Source organism: Pteropus vampyrus, unplaced genomic scaffold (assembly GCF_000151845.1).
Source record: "Pteropus vampyrus isolate Shadow unplaced genomic scaffold, Pvam_2.0 Scaffold321, whole genome shotgun sequence".
Classification (NCBI taxonomy): Eukaryota; Metazoa; Chordata; class Mammalia; order Chiroptera; family Pteropodidae; genus Pteropus; species Pteropus vampyrus.
Window position 1 is genome coordinate 1,270,282 of NW_011889102.1, and position 21,286 is coordinate 1,291,567.

The 21,286-nt window shown below is 44.4% G+C and overlaps 1 protein-coding gene across 1 annotated transcript in view; it reads left to right on the forward strand.

Annotated features, from left to right (window-relative positions):
* The window catches only part of NAV2 (neuron navigator 2), a 388,116-nt gene that overhangs the window by 290,680 nt on the left and 76,150 nt on the right, over positions 1–21,286 (forward strand). Inside the window, exon 13 of the mRNA XM_023521874.1 lies at positions 19,194–19,332. Within this exon, the coding sequence (XP_023377642.1) occupies positions 19,194–19,332 (139 nt within the window). The remainder of the gene's footprint in view (positions 1–19,193; positions 19,333–21,286) is intronic.

Consider the following 21,286-nt stretch of genomic DNA (forward strand, 5'->3'; position numbering starts at 1 on the left):
CTCTCCCTCCTTATCTCACCCTGCAGTGGACACACTCAAGGATGTCCTTGCAGCTGGAGCCACATTTTAAAAAGCCAGAGTGGCTTTGAAATATTTTATTCATTACCCACTCCATCTTTATAGAGATAATACTCCGGCTTCAAAAATATATATTTGGACTCTTAGGATTATCCCATGCACACGTAATACCATTATAAAAATACAACTGATAGCCGATGCATTATTTTCAATTTCCTTTCATTTCTTTTGTTTGTTTTTTAAAAGGACAAATTGCCACACGGATTAGCCTCTTTAGGTTTTCTTTTTCTCATATTTGCTTCTAAATGACCAGGTTTAGTACCATGACCAAAGATTTAGGAAAGCCCAGCTCTAAATTATTCCCTAAATACCAGATGAACTAACTTTCTAATCTGCTCTTACTCCTTATTGGCCATGGGAACAATGACACAGGAATCTTTGTGGCTGCTATTGTCAGCCGAGGGTGTTTGGAATGGGGTTTTATGAGATAATCTAGATTTCACTGTGTAGAAACCTACATCTCGGCACACATTTCTAAATTTTCACCAAATTATCGACATTTAGCACTCCACGGCATTCTTGTACATGCAACCGGGGCACAGATTTTTCTCACTTCATGGGCAGTAATCGTCTCTTCTCCCCTATAATATGCTACCTCAGCTTACTAGTCTTTTATTTCATAGCTTGTGTCATGGTTTGTAATTTAATGTATTTGTTTTTATTTGACTGCCAGACACCCCCACACATGCCATGAGGGTCGAGAGAGGCTTTTTCTCATTTGCATACCACTGTTTCCCCAGCACAATACCTGACACGTAAAAGTCAACGCACAGCCGATATTGTAAAGATAATAGCCACTGGGAATGCAGTAGAAGTCATGATATCATGGAATTTGGTTAAAAGGAAAAATCTCGGTTGGACCAATCCCAGAAGTGTTAGAAGAAGCTAAAGGACTCTGGGATAACCTGTGAATGACCTTGGCCCACTAAATGTCTTAGTGTCATCTGCTGATGTAGTGACCTGGAGGTGTTCACCACTCTTAATGTGGGGTCGTGGAAACCGACCAGGATTTGGCATCTGAAGGCGTGGGCTTCAGCCTGTCCGTCGGCAGTCACGTGACTAAATCATCTAGATTCCCTGAGTTCCAGTTTGTTTTTTTGTTCTATAAGGATAAGAATACATGTTAGCACAGTTGTGAGAATTAAACAAGGTGAGATTTATAGGCAATAAAGTCTATAAGCCTGAATTATTGTTATCTTTGAAAATAACTTTGGCTTCACGTGTCCTTCATTGGAAAGGCTGCCGTTTTGGAGCTGATTCATAGTTGATTGGCCCTCCATTGGAAAAGGCATCTCTGATGTTAGATTGAGGATGGAAAGTCTTTCGAGGCAGAAGATGCTGGCACCCGTGGTCATGTTCCCCAGTGTTCTCTATCCAAGGTTTTGTTAACAAGCCTCTGGTTTCAGAATGGGAGGGGAGTAAACGTGGATAAGAGTGGATGCTCTTCCTGGTGGTGAATGAAGCTTGTTGTTTCAAGATGGAGGAGTGTATGAAGTCTTTTGCGTGTGAGTATGCACAAGTGTGGGCTCCAGACAATTACAAAAGTAAACGTCTTGAAGGTGACAGAAAGTGCAGCTCATTCTGTCTTTCCAACAAGATCAGAGGACAGTATATCCTCCTCACTGGACAAGTAGGGCGAGACCCACAATCTGTGTAAATGCAAAAAAAAAAGCAGAGCCAGGACCAGGGAGAAGCAGAGATTCTGAATCATCACCTCAACATTTCTCACATCTTAGCTTAAATGTTACTTCCTGAGGTGCCTTTTTTTGACCACTGTATTTTTAAAAACCGCCTCCTGTGTCTCTCTTTTCCAGCACCATGTTCTTTCCTTCATCGTTTTTCCATAGCATCCAGAATGGTTTTCTTTGCTCATCTCCTATGGGTAACTAGCTCCATTGGGACTGGGGCATTTTCTTTCACTTATCCTCTTATTTCTAATGTCCAGCACAGGTTAGGCATTATGTGGCTCTTTAGTTGAACGTCATTCATTTCCTATCCCAGAGCTGCCTAGTTTCTTATAATTTTTGATCAGTCCTATACTTCAAAGGCTTTGCTAAAAACTCCAGGAATATTTCTTCCCTTCCCACTGTCTACTGCAGGTCACACATGACAGGCAATGTGATGCTTCTCATTTTCAGAGATCTTTTTTAAACCTCTTCTCATTCGTTTTCATCCATCCAGAAGAACCTTCCTTCCTTCTTTTCTCTCTTTGTTCTATTAGTAGCAAGCCAGAAGAAAGCTACCCAAATGAGCATCAGACGGCTTCCAAATTAAGGAAAGAAAGAATCATACTATATATGTGAAACTAGACCGTCAAACTGAGTCAGTACCATAAAACTGAGCAGCAGCTGCCCCTTAACCTGGGGTTTATGGACAAGCTTCAGGGGGTCAGTGAATCAGGCCCCTGAAATTGTGTGCAAAATGTTGACCATAGACCTGAGTTTCTATCAGATTCTCAAATGGGCCTGTGACCAAATAAAAGATTAAGAACCATTGAACTAAAGTCCTTGAAAGTATCAGAAGTCCCCAGGAAGCTGCACTGAACATTCAGTTCCCTGTTTTGTCCTGCTGTACACAGCCCAGGACCACGTCAGCGCTGCCTTAGGCGTGGGGAGGAGACTGCTCAGGACAGAAGAAGACTGCACTCCTGTCTTTGAGGAGCTTACTTAGTTTTTGGAAAATGCGAACAACAAATATCCCTCCTTCCCCCCCCCGCCATAAAAAAAAAAATATGCTGACTGGTAAGTACCATGAAGTATCCTGTGGTGGAAAGTGACCCAGAGCCCCAGAGCCTAGGGAGATATCCCTGAGGAGGTGATGTTCCAACCAAGACCTGAACCGTGGGAAGGAGGCAGCCACGGGGAGATGTGGGGAAGCACGTTGCACACTGAAGGAACCACAGTACAGGGCCTATGACATGTGAAGTGGCTGGTACTTTCGAGGGCCCAGGCCCTGTATTTAAACTTAATGAGGGAGTGGGGAGTAGTCAGATCACATAGAGCCTTCTAGGCCAAGGGAACAAATCTGGATTTTATTCTTTCTTGGGAAATTATTGGAGGGTTTCAGGCAGGAAAGTAACCTAATCTGATGTATACTCGAAAAAGATAACTGTCATTGCTATGTGGAGATGGAGCCTAGCAGGACAAGAGGGAAGGCCGAGGAAGGTGGCTATTGGAGGAAAGAGATGATGATGGCTTGGACCAAGGTCCAAGTAGTGATCAAGTTCAAGTATGACCAAAAGGACTCGTTAATGGAAGCCATGGATGAGATCACCTAGGAAAAGACTAGGTAGGGAAGAGAGGGAATTAGGGACAGGACCAGAACCCTAGAGGTGGAGAGGAGAGGGGGAGGGTGGTGAGCAAAGGAGAGTGAGAGGCACAGCCAGAGAAGGAGGAGCAACCAGGGGCAGATGAAGGCATGGTCACCCGAGAAGAGGCCCCTTCCAGAAGGAAGGAGCTGTGGGTGCTACGTCTTGGTGAAAACTCAGTAAGAATGGATAATTGACCATTGGTTTTGGCAAGAAATAAGGCACTGATGTTCTTGGGAGAAACAAAACGTAGTTTCAGTGGTATAGTGGGGACGCAAGTCTGACTGGTGGGTTGAAGTGAGAATGGGCCACAGGAGTTGGAGTACGGACAGCTCCTCTCAGGTGCTTCGCTGTTACAGGGAGCGAAGACTAGCATGATTGTGAAGAATGTGGACATGAGGTTAAAGGAAATTTCGTTTCATTTTATGAAATGGTCACGATATTTCTTTGCCAGTAAAAAGAGAGAAACTGTTGATATTGGAGAAGGAGAAAAGTGTCTTCCTTAGTATTGGTCTAATAAAGTATTCATTGGAAATAAGCGAGCATCTTTTTAGATTAATTTCAGTAGTTTTCTGTTTATTAAGTTTTGTTCTCCTCTTTGATGTCTGGATAGAAGTTATCGGGTACTTTTTGGTTTAAAAAATTGCTCTAAGAGTTAACCTGGAAACCTTAACATCATCGATAACATTGTTTCCATGGAGAAAAATGTTATGAGTTCTAGAAGGTCTTTGGAATTTGGCCTGTTTAGAAGCCAGAGTCAGAAAAGACTCTGAAAAGCACGGAACAGCATCTGCTCTCATAGAGCTGGTTGACCTGCCTTTCTCTTCTCTCTTCTCCTGCTGCTGGATCTCTTAGCCACACCGAGTGCTATCTTTCACAGCACAGAAAAGCTCTAGCTAAACTGGAACCCGTAGCTGCGAAGGATTTAGAGCATTTCATATTAAAGATGTGATTCTCACTTTTAACCACAGAAAGAGCACTGAGACACGCCCCCTTAAAGTACTTTGCAATAAAGTCCCCTTGTAAAAATTGTGTGTGATCAAAGTTATATATTTAGTGTTGTAGGAGATTTACATCAACTTTTATACAAGGAGAAAGTCTGTTTATTCGCCTTCCAGTGCATCTTCTCTTAAAGTAAAAGCCAAGATGCTTACAGTGACTTGCCAGATTGTCCTCAGGCCCCTCCGTCTCCTTTACCCCTGACCTCTCTGGCCTGACCTCCTCCTAGGCTCCCTTTGCTTTGCTGCTCATTCTGCTCTAGCCACACTGGGCTCCGGGTTCTTATATGTGTAATGTGTAATGGATGTGTAAGTTATATCCTCCTGTCTCAGGACCTTTGCACTGACCATTTCCTTCCTTCAGGTCCAAAGCAATCATTCCCTCAGCAGGCCTTTCCTAGCCACCCTATGTAAAATATCAGACACTCCCCTCAACAAGTCACATCCTCTTCTCTATATTGTTTATTCTCCTTAGCATTTATCACAAACATACTGTATAATTTTCATTCTGTCTCATTTATTTTAGTAGTTCTACCACTATATAGTAAGCTGGATTAGAGTAGAGAATGTTTTGTCTATTTTGTTGATGCCTGTATTCACATCAGTTAGAACAATGATAGGCACATACATAGTGGGTGCCCAATAAATATCAGTTGAATGACTGAATAAATGAATGGACATTCCTTAGTTTATCTTGGCAGTTAATCGGGATTTTTACATATTATATTTGCTTAAAACAAGGACCGATTATAGCAAACGGTGGACATTTTTATGTATATGTGTGTATATAGGCGTATGTATATATGTCATTTTATATATATTCATCTACATAGTCACAATCCATTCCACCCAAATTAACCCAGCAGTCAGCCAGATTTTCAAACAAGTCATGTCATAAAGATAAATTCTGTTCCAGAGACAATGTAGAAGGTAAGGGGAATGGTTTAAAGCATCTTTGTCAGCCAGACCTCGGGTCCATCCTGACTTTTTTGTCTTAATAAATATGGACTACACCTACCTCCCCTGAACTCACCCCTCCCCAGCCCCTGGCCTCTGCCTCCCACTCCCCACTGCGGATGCTGGCAGCACTTTTTCAAGCAGAGGAGGATGCCCTGAGGGATGAGCTATGAATGATTAACTTCAGTTGAGACTCCTTCAAGATTACAATCTCTGCTCCCAGACACGTTTGCTTTTGCATTCACCTGGGAAGCCCCTCTAGACCCTGTTTCCTCTCCAAGCTGACCTTTTATTCCCTCCCCCTTGGGTGGAGGAGGAATGGCTCTTCATTCCCCTTTGAGAGGCTTCTGTTTGCTAAGCAAACACTGACCACACAGAGACCCTGCTTGGAGCCAGTTATTGCTTCCTCCGGTCACCACCCACCCCCCATACATACACCCGCCCCCTCCGCCCCCCCCCCTAACCACTTAAAAAAAAAAAAAAAAAAGAAAGAAAACCTACACCCCACCCCAGCCTACTGGAGAGTCAGCCCAGGCCAAGGGTAGAGCCTTTCACAGCCAAAGTCTTTGAAAGCTGCCAGGAGCCAACTGGTAGGCTGTTTGGAGAAAGAATGGGGGTTTTGGAGAGCATCTTAATCCTTCTTCGTTTTGAAATAAAAGCTTGTCTTGTAGCTATAACATAATTTTGCTTTTGAATTCTCAGTAGTAAAACAGTTGTTCATTGTTCCCAGCATCTGTTTACATAGTTCTTTCTGAATTCCTTGATTACAGGTTTTAATAGGGATTTGTTGGTGCAGCCTTTCCCATCCCAGACCTGGGACTCTCAACAATCCCACCTCCTCTCCCAGCCCCTGCACCATAATGTTTTAAGTAGCCATGGGTACACTGAGCTTCTTTTATTAAAAAAAAAAAAAAGATAAGTAGCATCAGGAATTAATGCATATTTTCATTGGCATGGCATCAAGATTGACATCACTAGAAAAATGTATGACAGTGCTAACTACGTAAATAGGTATCTTTTCCCCTTTGGGTTCAGAAGTTATCTCTGTAGGCTAATCATTTCAATCAAATGCTTTGTATTCAGTTGTTGATAGAATGAGTTAAGAAATGTTATCAGTGATTTTTGTGTCATTGTTAAAAGCACTTTTGGCTAAAAAGAATTTCTTCAACGTTTTAGCACAGTCTACAGGGATTTAAATTTTTTTCACATTTAGATTTTATTCAGTTTGAACCGCTGTTACAGATTCCCCTGAGACCATAATGAGGGCCCTTCTACTCGGTGCTTTACGGTAGCGGTTGCAGAGTTTGGTGTTAGCTTTTACTTTGCTGAAGCTTTTCACAGCTGACTTGATACTAGCACTCAGACCTGACCTCTCGCTCCTTCAGTGCTTTATGGGTTAATTTTGTTGGTGGATCGGATTTCTTTCCTGGCCTGGGGAATGGTGATCCCCTTCTAGCTGGTCCTTTAGTAGCAGAGCAGCTGGGTGCCTGGGACTCCCTGCCCCGAAGTGGACTGGCTCAGCTGGCTGAGGAGTTGCCATTGTGAGATTCATTCAGCTTCTTTGTCCGCTTTCTCTAAGGACCACAATGTAGTGAAATGCTCTGGCCTAAGAACCTTACAAGGTAGGATGATTTCCTAAAGTCGGCCTGGGGCCGGGTGTGATGTGTGTACTGCCTTTTCTTTCCTTGGATGGTATTAAAAAGCCAGGCAGAGCAGCCAGTGGTGTACAGCTGCCAATGTCCCCATGCGCTATGTGCTAGAGGAATCACTAGTCAGGAAACTCAGCATCCTTCTTCCTCCCGCCCCCATCCCCTTTCATTCTAACTTTGATAGTTTCTGTGGAAGCCGGAGCATTACCCAGATGTCCTTGGTCCACCTGGACATTTAGGTAATGTCAATATTTTCTAGACCATCTTATCAAATTAGGCTACTGATACTGAAAAACTGGGTGTTGATCACCCAGCCCTTATTCCAGGCTTTTTGGGGGAGACCTTTCAGCTTAAGGGGAGGAGGAAGCTGCAGAGAGTCAGTGTGGGCCCCTGGCAAGGGCAGCTAGTGGTTCAGAGGGCCCTGATTTGCAGTTGGAGGTTTTGTTTGGAATCCTAAGAAGCCGGGTGAACTCGCGGTTGTGTTTACTAATACTGCAAATTACTGAGTGGGTTTTTTTCAGGAAACTAGGCTCCAGGAGAGATGGCATGGGAGACTTAAGTATGAGTACTTCTCTTGTTTGCTAGGACTGTTAGAAAGCTGCTCGAAGAGGAACATTTCTCTTTTTAAGCTAGACAAGGGGAGGAGAAAACAACGTTCATTACTGTCTACTACTTGCCAGGCATCTGACAGACATTGTCTCATTGAATTTTCATTGCAAAGCCAGCAATGAAATTATCCTCAATTTTGAGGCGAGACAGTGGGAACTAAGAGAGGTTAGATAACTTGCTCAAGGTCACACAGCTAAAAAAAAAAACAGAGAGTGGAGCCTAGGTCCCCTCCACCACTCGGCCTTCCTTGCTGGGCCTGGCCTGGCCGGGGTGGTTTTATCTGCAAGTTTAAATGTGGGTTCAGCTGGAAGACTGAACCAAGTGCAGTGGAGTACTCAGCAAAGTACACATGATACTTACAAGCTTGACCTGCCTGGGCCCCGTGGCTTCTGCTGGTTTCTGGAGCAGCAGGACCTACCTGGACACTCTCTGACCTCTTTGAGGCTCCTGAGCTGATGGATGGATCTGTGGCTGGGTTTGTGCTTGTACCTGGTTCAGAGAGGATAGGAACCTAAGTGGAAGTCAAAGCTGAGGGGAATTGATGGCCTTAGAACTGGCCTTGGGCCCTGGAACTCTGGGGTTGCCTCCTGGGAATCTGTATTTATTGAGTCCTGGAGGGAGAGGTTGCACACCAAGCATGTTAATGCTGACCTATGCTTGGCACTAGCTGCTCACATGTGTGCTTGGGGTGGCTAATTAGCTAGGGCTGAGCTGCTCTTGGATTGTGACACTGACTTTGGTTGTTTCTTTCTTTTTTTTTTTTTTTTTCCCCATGTCTTATTCATTTTCCACTCTGTTTTTTGCTGGTTGTTCCTTGACCTTTCCTTCCCCATTGCTTCAAAGAGGGTAGCTTAAGGGCAGGCCCCTGATAAACTGCAGAGTGAGGCCAGCTTGGTTTGGGGGGACAGCCACCTCTCTCAGCTGCCCTGAGGCAGTTGCAGTTCTGTTTTTTGCATTCGGGTGACCAGACCTTTAAGATGTATTCGGAGGTAAAGGGGGAGAAGGGAAGATACAGAGGGGGAATGGGAGTGTTAGGACTCCACATTCCCCTCCATCTACTCAGACCTAAGGCAGCCAGCCAATGCCCTGTCTGGGATTCTTCCCCTATCCCCTCTCCTTTTAACTAATTGGAGCATTTTAAGAATAATGATTGCATTAAAAAGTGTCCTGGGCTTTTTGGGTAACAAGTGGGAGTCCTGAGTTCTTTTATGACCATGATCTGTTTAAAAGCATCTTTCCTTCTGCTCTTCGGTTGAATTAATGTGGTTAAGAAGAGCTTAGGTTTCAGAATCCAGCAGATCTAGGTTCAAATCCAGCTCAATTTATTAGCTCTGGCACCTTGGGCAAGTCACCTAGCCTCTGTAGGCCTCAGTTTCCACGTCTGTGAAAGGGGGACATTAAAAGTTTGTGCCTTATAAGGTAATGGAGAAGAGTATGTGGGATAATATATGTAAAGTGCTTATCAGTGTGTGTGGAACCCACTATTAAAACTTTTCACCTTGTTTGTGTAATTGTTTCTTATTTTTTTATTACCTATGTGAAATAATCTGAATTCTATTATGTTTAGAGTATGTGTAATTTCTGGTAAACAGAACACTAGCATGGGTTTGTTGAAATCTTTGGCAAAAGCAGTGGACCAAATGTCAGCAACCCACTCTGGAGGTGCCTGGGAGGAGGAGGGCTTTGTGTAACTGAGGTCAGCAGACACTCTGGTGCCTATTGTAACAATGAGTGTCTAAGGCATCCGGACCAGAGCTCTGGGGTTTTCAACCTGACCGAACTCCTGGAGCCAAAGAGAAGAATTTCACGCTTACTCAGGGGACCACCTACTTGTTGAGGGAATGAATTACCAAAATGGGACAAAGGTACTGTGGGGTGAAACTCAACCCCAGGGCGTCCTGAGTGCTGCTAAATCCCCTTGGAGCCCACTTTATGGGGCTCTCGGTCCCTCTCTCCACCCCAAACGATTGGCCTTGCACCTGGCACTGTCTGTAGAAGCTGCTTCTCCCCTGGGACACTGCCCATTTATGGCAACAGGAAGCAAGTTCTTGCACTCGAACTTTATCAGCCATTTCACACTGTGGGACTGCATCTCCTTCCTGCGGTCCCTGCAGGTTCCCCGGATTCTGGACTGCAGCTGATAGGAGCTGGTTATCTCCTATGTGCCTGGAGATCTGATTTGGTCCCAACAAAAGGCTCATGAGGATTGGGTGTTATTAGTACCATATCACACCGGAAGAAACCTGGGTCTTCTGGAGGGGCAGCTGTTGTCGCAAAGTAAATGGCAAAGCCAGAGTTCAAACACAGATCTATTTTACTTTTCTCTCCAGAGTTTGTCCTGTCTCCATCTGGAGCCTCTATGGCTTAGTGGTGCCCTGGCCCACTGCTAGATGAGACTAAATACACTGGGATTAGTGTCTAACTCCTCCCTTGCTTTAATTCATTTTGAACAGAACTACTATAAACCATGTAGGCTGATCCCAAAGGTGATCTTGCTTGTGGCTTTATTCAAGTAATTGTATCTTTTTTTTTTTTTTTTGATGTGGAAAACTTCAAAAGCTTTCTAATACACATGACGGGAGTTCATTAAAATGTGTCAAATGAATAAATAAATGAATTGGTTGAAAATGCTTGGATCCGTGTTCAAATCCCAGCTTCATCACTTCCTAGTAGTATGGCCACTGGGCCTTTCTTTCCAAGCCTCATCTCTAGAATGGCTATATTATAGCCTCTATCTCATGGTACCTGGGAGGAAAGATAAAGTAACAGGGTCTGACACATAAAGTCAGTAAGCATTATTATTTTTATCATAGAGTTGTGAGGGTTGAATGAAATAAGTAAGTAATCGAATTAGCACAGGGTCAGGCACAACTTTAAACTTCAGTTAAAGTTGGCTATTATCATTCTCAGATAAACAATGAAAAGCAGGATTCTGTAGAAGTCCCATTGCATTCTTTGAAGGTGGATTTTCTTAATAGGCCTTGCTGTGGTTAGTGATGATGCTCTTGAGAAACCTCCTGGGGAGGAAATAGTTAACATACCTGTCTGGTGGGAGCCTGTAGGTAGCCAAACCCTTTCCCTTCCCCAGGGGGGTTACCGCTAAGCCTCCTGTCGGGCTTGCTCACTCGTCCACACCAAAGGATCTCATTCCGCTTGGGCCCTGGGGTTTCATAGGAACAATTGCCTTGAACAATAGCCAGAAAACAAGTTTCACCAGTCTGTGCTTTTGCAACTGAATACAACTGTCTGTCGGAGGGCACTCGGCCATGTAAATGGGCTCTGCCGGGATTCTGGAGCAGAACTGGAAAAGTGAGCAGGTAAGGCCTGGACACAGACCCCGGTGGCTCTGGTGGCTCTGCTCCGTGAGTTCAGTCACCAAAGAGGCAGAAAGGGGGAGCAGGGGAAAGGCGGTGGGAGTGGGGGGAGGTGGGTGGGTGCGGCCTCGGGCCTTCCAGAAGCAGACCCAGTCTTTGGGACTGGGGGTTAGAATCCATTGCTTTGTGAAGATCACTTTCAGAACTACAGTTATAGTACTTTATTCTCTGCCAACTCACTGTGGCTTATTAGTGAGCAGAGAACGAATATGTATTTGCCATCTGATTTTTTTTTTTTTTTTACAACATCACTTAGCATGTCTTTCCCTTGAATAAACAACATTATCTCACAGTGAGTTGGTCTGAAAAGTATAAAAACCCTCCGGATCTTTCAATAACTCCTCGGAGTCAGAGGGTCTTGCTGAAAGCCAGGAATCCTCACACCTGGGTGTGTAAATCGTCATGGAAAAATCTGTGTAATCCTCTAACCTTGGGATTCTGTTTTGCCTTTTTGCTTCATGGGAGATGAAGTTATAATGTCACATTAATTTAAGACCATTACAAATTACTGCTGCATCTACTTACTCCCAGAAAAGTGTGATTTTAAAATTTTGTCCAAATTAAAGGTGGTTTTTCGGGGGACCCAGTTGAAGTAGATTTCCTTCCTCAGTTCTATGAAATGCTCACTCCCCACAACGGTGAGGAGGAAAACAGGGAGTGCGAGAAGCTGGAGAAATTTATGACTCTTTCACCTGCGTTTTTCATAGTAGATAGCTTGGGTTTGGGCTGTTAAAATTATGCTCTAAGCCCTCTGAGTGGCATTTGAATTCCTGACACAGTGATGTCAGCATTTCTTGTAAGACACTGAAACTGGATCTTCTGGTTTTATAGGCCTTTCCATTTTTGAATGGATTTTCTGGTCACTTTTGAAGAGCCTTTTCTCTTCGCATCTGTATTTCTCCAAAAGGTAGTAGACAAACAATCTGGGCCTTGAGGAGACCTTGGTTTGGGTTAAAGTGCCATCTTGGCCAAGATGCGTGTCTTGATGTGCTTGGTTGCCGTCAGCACATGGAGATTCTTTTGTGATTAGGCTGGCTCGCAGACAGATTTTGAAGCTGATCCACGTGTTCTCTCTTCCTGATGAGCTGGAAGGCTGCATGGAGTCATTAGAACCTGGTTTGAATCCCATCCTTCCAATGAGCTCTGGGCCCTGAGCCTCCATTTCTTCTCAAAGGAAATGGGAGTGGGATAATACATGTAATGTGCTTAGTGCAGTACCTGGCATTCGGTAAACACTGTCAGTAGTGGCTATAAATATTAGATTGCATCCTTTGCTTTTGTCGATAAATACTGTGGTCTGATGCAGGTTCTTTATTGTAAGTTGGGTTTTAAAGCCTCTATACAAGGGCTTACAAACTCAAATTGCAGGCCCAGTCAGGTAGCATCTATAAGTGAAAAGGTACAGATGGGAAAGCACATCTCTGTCTGAAGAGGGCAGTTACTACCTAGGCCTAGTGATTGTCTCCTATGTTTAAGACATTGGCACCTATTGCAAATATCTAAAAGATTATCTAAAATAATCTGAGGGGTGAAGTCCGTAGTTACCTGTTTTGCAGCTTTTGCTGAATGGGAGGAGATGCTGGGAGACCAGTGGGGTGTATCGTCAGTGTGCCCATTTGCCTCTGTACCAACTTTTCTCTGAGCTTAAACTCACAAGATGTCAGTTAGAAAGCAGCCTTCGGGATGGCTTCTTACAGCTCTCTCCTTGTACGGGAACCTGGGGCCTAGAGAGGAAGTGACATGTGTAAACTCTTAACAGGAAGTAGTTCTGGGGACGGGGGAGGTCAGGGTCTGACTCTCTTGGCTCTTCTGTCTCCTTCCCTTTGCCTCTTTCTTTCCTTGAAGGAGAGTGCAGCACAGCAAAGAGTGTTGGTGGGCTTGGATTTTAGCACCTGCCAGACTATTGCTTTGTGCTGGGGCTTGGCTGGTGGCTTAAGGAAATACCCACGACGATAGAAATAATGTCTGGAACCAATACGTTTCCACCTGGAGCCCTTTGCTCATCTCTCTATTTTACGTTTTCATTTGTGTCTGATCTGTGTGTTCTTGTCTGTCACGCCACTGGCTTTGCGGTCAAGGGTCACGACAACTCTGAATCATCACTATATCCCTGGTGCCTTACCTGGTGCCTGGCACTTAGAGGGTGCTGGCTGACTGGATGAGATGAGTAAGTGAATTCAAGGCCCCTGGCTCAGGTTCCAAAAATATTGTGTTTAGGAGTCTTGGGAGAAAAAATCGCAGATGTTTGAGGGAATTCCTTCTCCCCACCATTGGCTAAAAGCAAATGAACGTCATTTTCAAATCTAATCACTTATAACTCCAGTTATGCCATTATCTGACTGAACTAAAAGAGGACATTTCATTGAGTAGAGAAAAAGGTACATACATGGTTGTGATGTGACTGGGGTAAGGTGCTTTCGTGTTGATGATTGTAAGGAATCAATGGAAGCATCTTATTGCCATTTCTCTAGATATGGCAACCAATGGATTTATAGGGCATACCCATGATATGCTGTCTTAAAATTAAAAACAAAACAACAAAACAGGGAAACTAGCCAAGCTCGGTGTCCCACATCCCTTTTAGTTTCCTTATATAGAACTTGAGTCTGGAAAAGGCCCTGGGGTTCTTCTGATTGTTTCTCAAGCTGTTGCACACAGTGCTGTTTCCACTAAGATTTTTAGAGTAGCTTTGCAAGTCTTACAGTGTAGAGGGAAGGCGAACCAGAGTAGGAAAAACTGGTGAAGAGAGGAGATGCTGTCTTGGGTTCATTTATTCTTTTAGTCATTCATGTAAAAATCATTCATTCATTCATTTAGAAAATGAAATGTTCTTTAATAGCGTTCTAAATGTCTAAGGAATGCTTTTATGTCCAAAAAGAGCTTCTAAGAGTTAATTAGGCTTTACTGTTCGATTTATTGAAGTTTCATTTTTAAAAGTAGGTTTTCTTACAAATTTCATCTATAAATCAAGTGTTTTTGTATAAATTAAGATGATTTCCACTTCTTATTTGATTAGTATTTTATTCAGATTTAACAAGTTGAATTTAAACAATTACTTCTGTGTGCAAGCTGGGATAATTGTTTTCTTAAATTCAGTCTGTATTCATAAATTTAACATGCCTGGTTTCCTCAGGCTCTTCAAATGTCTGACAGGATAGACTTACCAGCCTAACAAGCAAAATCTTTCTAAGCACTTAAACAACGCTTACAAATCCATTAAAGTTACAAATGTCATAAATTATCTTAAACGCTTCCATTCTTTTTACAGTCTGAATCCAATTCTCAAATCTTTCAACTTAAAAAATCTCATCAGAAATCAGTACTCATTTAAAACCAAAGTCACGAGACCATTTTTCAGATTCTCTAATATGCCATATATTCTTTTAAATGTTATGAATATACAGAGATTATCCTAATTATCAGAAAACTTTCATCCTAAACTTAAGTATTAATATTATGATTAACTTCATCTTTCTTCATCTTTTCAAACCTTTCCCTGGATTTAAAGTAACTTATTTCCAACTAAGGATAGTAGGTTTATCATCTCAGGTGGGCCCAGGGACATCATATGGTTTTTCTCGGTCAGGTTCAAGTCCATGATACAGGAATGGGCAACTCATATTCCAGAATGGCTGCTTCAGCACTGTAGCTGAATACTCTGTAGTTCTTTCTGCTATGTCATCGGGGTCCCTTGAGCCTCTGAGCTGGAATTTCATTTCACCACACAGTAAACACAGATCCTCTGGGTTTCTTTCAAGTTTCATTCGTAATCAGTTTTTGTAACCTCTTTCAACATTTATCACCCGACTTGGGTCAATGGACTTTTGTACCCCATCCCAGGTTGTACCTAATTTCCTTTGCTACTTGAATGGATTCAACTAATGTCCTTGCCGCCTGAATAAATTCCGCATGCTTTCCACATTTTTCCTGTCTGACTCTCAGCCACACATGTCTGGAGTCATTTTACAAACAAACTGCAATTCCCTATTATTTAGCACAAGTATACCTAGTGACAAAAACCTAAAAAAAAAAAAAAAAAAACCAGTTTTGAGCAAAGGAACAGAATGTATTAGTTCTCACAGTTTGGTCTCCCAGGGTCCTCTGGCTTTAAAGGAAGTTGAGCGTACAGGAGCTCTACTTCCCTCTGTGCTAGCTGCCTTCTGGGGCAGCTGAGGACAAAGTGACTGCTGGCAGCTCCAGGCTTCAATCGTATTTTTTCCAGAGTTGTATTTTCACTCTTCTCAGTATCTCCTGTGTGGTCATATACGTTTGGGAAGTGCTATCTTAGGCAAAGTTAAAGGGATCAGATCGTTTCAGGATTTCACAGTCATTAAGATGTGCACGTACAATGTGAATCTCTAAGAGGGGCACAGAAGAGCCAGCCCACCCCACAGTCCCTTGTTAGGGCAGCGCCATTATCACAGCATCTCAGGGAACTGATGTTCCTTAGAATACCTCATTCCCAAGATGACTCATTGACCTCATCTTGGTGGCAAATGACCATTTAGCCCCCAAATTTGGGGGCAAAGACAAGTTAGAACTAAGTGATTATATACCTGGATATACTTGCCGGTGTCCCAAAAGATCCGGAAGTGAAGGAGACATGACTGGTTTTCTGAGTTACGGAGACAGCTTTAGTTTCTGTCACACAGGGAGCTCTTGCTCAGCATGGGCTTACATTAGTGTCACTGCCCCTTCATCATCATCACTGGTTTCCCTCATTCCCACTCTTCTATGGGGTAGACCACTGGCTCCTCCCCTTCTGGGCCAGCTCAATTAAACTCAGGATAAGCCTCACGATGCTCTGGGCACTGCAGGGGGAGAATCATGTGTGCCACGAGGGCCCCGTGCCCCACTGGAATAATATCCTGGTGTTGAAAGGCCACAGGGGAAGAGCAGATACAATTTCAAAGCAAAAATCTGGAACCTGGATTCATAGGCATCAGTTACTGACTTCCCTCCTTCCTCCCGCTGGCCACACTCTTCACATCAGTCTTCTTTCTTTTTCACCGGATTATAGGAAATTTTAGCTACCTTAAATTCCAAACTCCTTAGAGCTGATGGAATTCAAGACTCAAGGGCTTTTCTTTGAATTGTGAGAGCAGATTTGAGTCCGTTTCCATTCTGTCATGCTTCCCCCAGCAGAACCTTATATGATTATTACTATCCCAAGTGTTATCATCCACATGTCACCCTCAAGGGAATGGAGGCACAGAAGTTTTGACTTGTCGAAGAATGAAGTCATGAGGAAACTGAGCTCTGAATCTACTGCTGGTGGTGACTTTGCAACAGAATCTGCCCTCTCTCTCTCCCACACATGAGTTCAGTCAGAGGCATTTAATAAGCACATACTGTGTGCCTGGAGATGGAGGAGAGGTGGCCCGCAGAGTGAGGATGACACTGCCGCAGCACCACCTACAGGTAGTGGAAGGGGAAAAGGTAGGCTTTGGGGTCAGATAGTGTTTCACTCCGGGCTCGGCCATGCTTTTGCAAAGCAACCTTTTGCACGATAATTCTCACAGCCTCAGTGCCCTCGTTATGGAGCAAGGCCACTTACCAGTGTGTAGGAGAGTTGGTGAGAATATATGCAAATGTCGAAGAGTTGTCACATGGCAGGTTCTCAGTGAATGGACATTGCTGTTATAGGCAGCATGATATAGGCTAGAAGGAGCACATGTTCTGATATTGGACAATTATGCATTTTAAATCTAATTCCAACAGTGACCGAAAAACACTGGTCAGGATCCTTGTCCTTTCAGCCTTGATTTCTTCATCTATAAAATGAGGAAGATAATAGGTACTTTGCAGGTGTGATGTGAGGACTGGAGAAATATATATGTAAAGTACCTGGCATGACACCTGACGTGTGAGGTGCACATAGGTGCTGTCACGAGGCAGGCCCCTGCATATGTTTGGAAGGTAAGGCAGACCTTTCTATAGGAAATAACTAGAAAATTGAGTATAGAGTGTTTAGAAAGGAGTCCAAATGTATGAGACCATGTGGGAATTCAGAGTAAGGGGTGGTTAGGGTGGGCATAAGTCCCTCTGGCCCATTGGCCATGACCTAGGCAGAGTTGGTAGCAGCTTGAACCGCAGGGTGGCAGGACAGGTGGAGAGGTGTGCACATTTCACAAATAGAGATGGTGGGACCAGATGGTAGATTAAATGTCTTTGGAGAAGACCTCAAAGGAGGATTTAGAACCCGGTGGAGGCCAGGATGCTGTGACTTCATCCACAGTAAACCCCTTTCTGAGCCCTCAGGTTTCCTGCCGTCATCCTCCCTACTTGGGAACCACGGTCACACATTTCCCCTGCATTTCTGTGGGACCCTCCAGGTGGGCTTTTGGAAGACAGATAGGAGTACTGAAGGGAAAGACGATGAAAATGGGTTTTCACTCTGCCTTTGTCATTCTGCCTGATCCACATTGCTCAGGCGGGTGGTTTATAAGCTGGTGGTGTGAACTAGAACTTTTTTTGAGTTGCTAGGGGTGGGATTGGGGTACTCAGCCACTCGACATTTCTGAAGCATCAGGCCGATTCTTCGTAGGCCTTTCCTCAAGACACAGTGGAGGGCTGAGTGGCGGGGTAATGTGATTAAGACAATGCTTTGTTATCAGACAGCCCCAGGTGGAGAGACGGGCCCTGCCGGTCCTGCTGGGGTCTCCTAAGCCTGGTCTTCTTCTGCGAAGTGGGCCATGTAACGTTTGCGTGTGCACTGAAAAGTAACATAATGGAATGCCATCTGGTGTCACAGTAAAGAGGATGGCTCTGAAGTCGGAATGGCTGGATCCATATCCTGCTCCACTTCTCACTAGTGGTCTGGACTTTCTAAGCCTCAGTTTCTTTACCTATACAATAGAAAACAGTAGTACTTACATATTTCCACTAGCTCAAGTTGAGCAGTGTTGGAAGCATACTTTATAGCCCCATGAGTTAAAATCAGCAAGTATTTATTGAGTACCTGCTTTGTACCTGCCGCCCTGCGGCCAAAAGAAAAAACGCAACAGGCTTGATGGGTAGTGGAGGGGTGGGGGCACTGTACATAGAAGGACCGAGAAGGCCTTTCTGAGGAGGTGACACTTTAGAGGAGGAGGAGGCATGGACAAGTGTCCAGGAAGAGGGACAACAAATGGAAAGCCTAGAACATAAGAACCTTGTTGGCTTAGAAGAAACAGAAGCCCATGTAACCAGAGCCAATGAGCAATGGAGAGGCGGGCGAAAGACAGGACTGAAGAGGGAGGCTAGATCAGAGGGTCCTGAGGGCCAGAGTAAGGACTTAGGGTTGTAAGTACTTGAGAAGCCACTGGAGAATATTAAGCAGTGGAGCAGCAGGATCTGATTTATGTTTCAGATATGGCTGTGGGGAGAAGGGACTGTTAGGGAGCAGAAGTGGAGTGTGGAGTCCAGCTGGCCTATTGGCCATGACCCAGGCAGAGTTGGTAGCAGCTTGAACCGCGGGGTGGCAGGAGAGGTAGAGCGGTGTGCACATTTCACCAATAGAGATCGTAGGACCAGAAGGTGGATTATGTGTCCTGATGGTGTTGAGAGGCGGAAGATGATAAGGAGGAAGAAGAAGAATCATTGCCTGGAGACTTGAATCGAGCAGTGGTGAGGGGCAGGGAGGTCCCAACGGATTTGAGAGTTGGGAAATGAAGAATTCTATTTTGAATGTATCCTGGGAAATTATTAGACTTAGAGCTACCAATAGAGGTGACAGGTTCCTGCTGAATTTTGCAGCTTGGCTTTTCATTCCAGGAGTGAAGTCCAGAGGATTTGTATAGCGGTGAGAATTCTTCCTACTCTGACCCCCAGGGAGGGCAGTGCTGTTGACTCTCTGCACTGCTTTCAGCTCTAGTCTCCAGACCCACCGCTCCTGCTCTGCCACTAGGCCTGGGAAGGAGCCATTGACTTTTATAAAGATCCCGAGATGAAGCTGAGGATGGGGTAGGAAGTAGGTAGTGTCTTTAGCCACCTCTGCTCAGGGAAGCAGCCAGCCTTTGGGGGAAGATATGTATCAGCCACTTCACCCAGCTGCCAGTCCATAGCAGCAAGGATGAATGGCACCCGTGAAGATGAGTCATATCGCATCAGAGGCAAAAGAGCTTTGTCTGGGGCTTTATGACACAGGGAGCCTCCAGGGATGGTGCGTATCTGTCTGTACCATCAGCATGAGCTGGCACAGCGTGAGGTTCTGATGCTCAGGATGTGTTTGTCTTGGCAGCTGGGATGACAGCAGCTCCGTCAGCAGTGGGATCAGCGACACCATAGACAACCTCAGCACTGATGACATCAACACCAGCTCCTCCATCAGCTCCTATGCCAACACACCTGCCTCTTCTCGCAAAAACCTGGATGTACAGGTAAGGAACAGGGCCTCTCCTCTAAAGGCCCCAGCAGCAGAGAGCTTTGGGCTGTGGGCCAAAGGGGCCATTTGGCATCAGCAGAATCCCCAGGTTCATGAGATGAGGCCCAGCCTCTTGCTTGCTGCCTGTGCTCTTGTCCTCCAACTGAGACCTTTGCCTGCCAGGAAAAGGGATCAGGCAGCAGGTCTCTGGAAATGGGAGTGGGGAGTCCCCATCACCATCATTGTGATGGCCTTGATAAAAGCACATTTCCTTCCTGGACCTCAGTTTCATAATTTAAAAAAAAAAAAAATAGAGTGTTGGACTCAATTGGCCGTTCTTAACCTGGAGTGTTTGTCCCCTCTTTGCCACTGTGACCCACTACTGTCCACTAGCTCGTGTCTGATCCCTTGAGAGTAGTGGGGTAGGAACAAAGATTGAGCCCTAGATGGGAAGACTGGTCCGTTGACCAGAGATTGGGAACTGTCAGTCCTTCTGACAATGTGTTTTATTTGGCGCATAGTATTATTTTTTTTTAAACTGGATTCCATGTCAAATTTTATAAATTGTGTTATTTTACATGAAAATGAGCTTCTCGCTTCTATAGAAAAAAATCAGAAGATATTGCCTTCTTGAACCTACATTTTCCTCCTGGCAGCAATCAACAGATGTCCAGGTGTACCTCCCCTTCAGACAGGGTACCCATGCTCCACTTGAGTTTTCGACCCCTGTTTTCAACTCTTAGATTTTATGTTTTGAATCCAGTGCTACTTATATTTGCTTTCAGAGAATTTTCGTGAGGACTTGTTTGCTTGCCCTCACGGCATCCTTAGTGGTCGGAGGGGCGCCTTGGTTCTAGTAAGCCCGTTGTACTAGTGGAAACCTGAGGTGTCATCCTCATGACTAGTCCCGAAGTTGTGTCTGATCAACAGCGCGGGCACTGGCATATGTGGGCCGTAAGGTTTTTCATGATGGGTCCCTCCCAGCCATGGGGTCCGCCGCCTCAAGTTAACCCATGTTAAGGTCTGATCCAGATAGAGTCTCCCAGAGATACCTTGGGAGGGCAGAATCGACACTGCCCCATTCATTCACTCCCTTTCCTCCGCGTCCTTTCCTTTCTCAGTTGTTTCTCACTCTGTACAGATAGGTGCTGCTCTGGAAATCTCTTTGCTTTCAAAAGTATCCTTGAGGACAGAGCTAAAGAAAGGATGTCAGATTGTGGGAGTAATTCTGTCCCACAGAAGAGTCGGCATTGACTGCCTGATGAACTGTATTAGATGTTGACTCCAGGATTGCCTGTGACTTCTTGAGTTTGCATTTTAACCAGAATTTCTAATTATTTTAAGGGAGTGAGGATGGGTTGTGGCGGTTATTAAGGGAAGGAAAAAAACACCCAAATGAAAGGGGCACAAAGATTTTGAAGGTGCTGATAATGTTCTATATCTTGATCTGAGTGGCAGTTATGTAAGTATATTAAATTTATAAAATTTATTCAGGCTATATACTTACAGTTAGTTGTATACTTCAGTACATGAATGTTATACCTCAATAGGAAAGTTTATTAAGAAAAAACAAACTAAGCCATATTGCCTCAAAGTGTTCGGTCACTGTCAAATCATTAATAAGACACAAGTTAGAAACATCCAGGTAGCCCATGTCCCTGCTACATACCATTTGCCTCGTGGACATTATTTTTTTCTGAGAATTATTCTAATTTCATAACATAAATAACAACCAGGCTTCCAGATGTCCTTAAGTGCTAAAGTGGGGAAGCAAGGAATTGATCACCAGGTCTCTGTATTCGGGGGCAGGCAGGATATTGGGGTTACTTCAGAGGGAGAGAAGGAGAGCAAGCAGGAGAGAGATCGAGAGATCAGGAAATTCTCTTTTGTTTACTTGCCAGGTAGAAACAGGCTGGCTCCTAAGATGCACAGTGAGCCAACAAAACACTATGTGGGAAGAATCTCCTTGC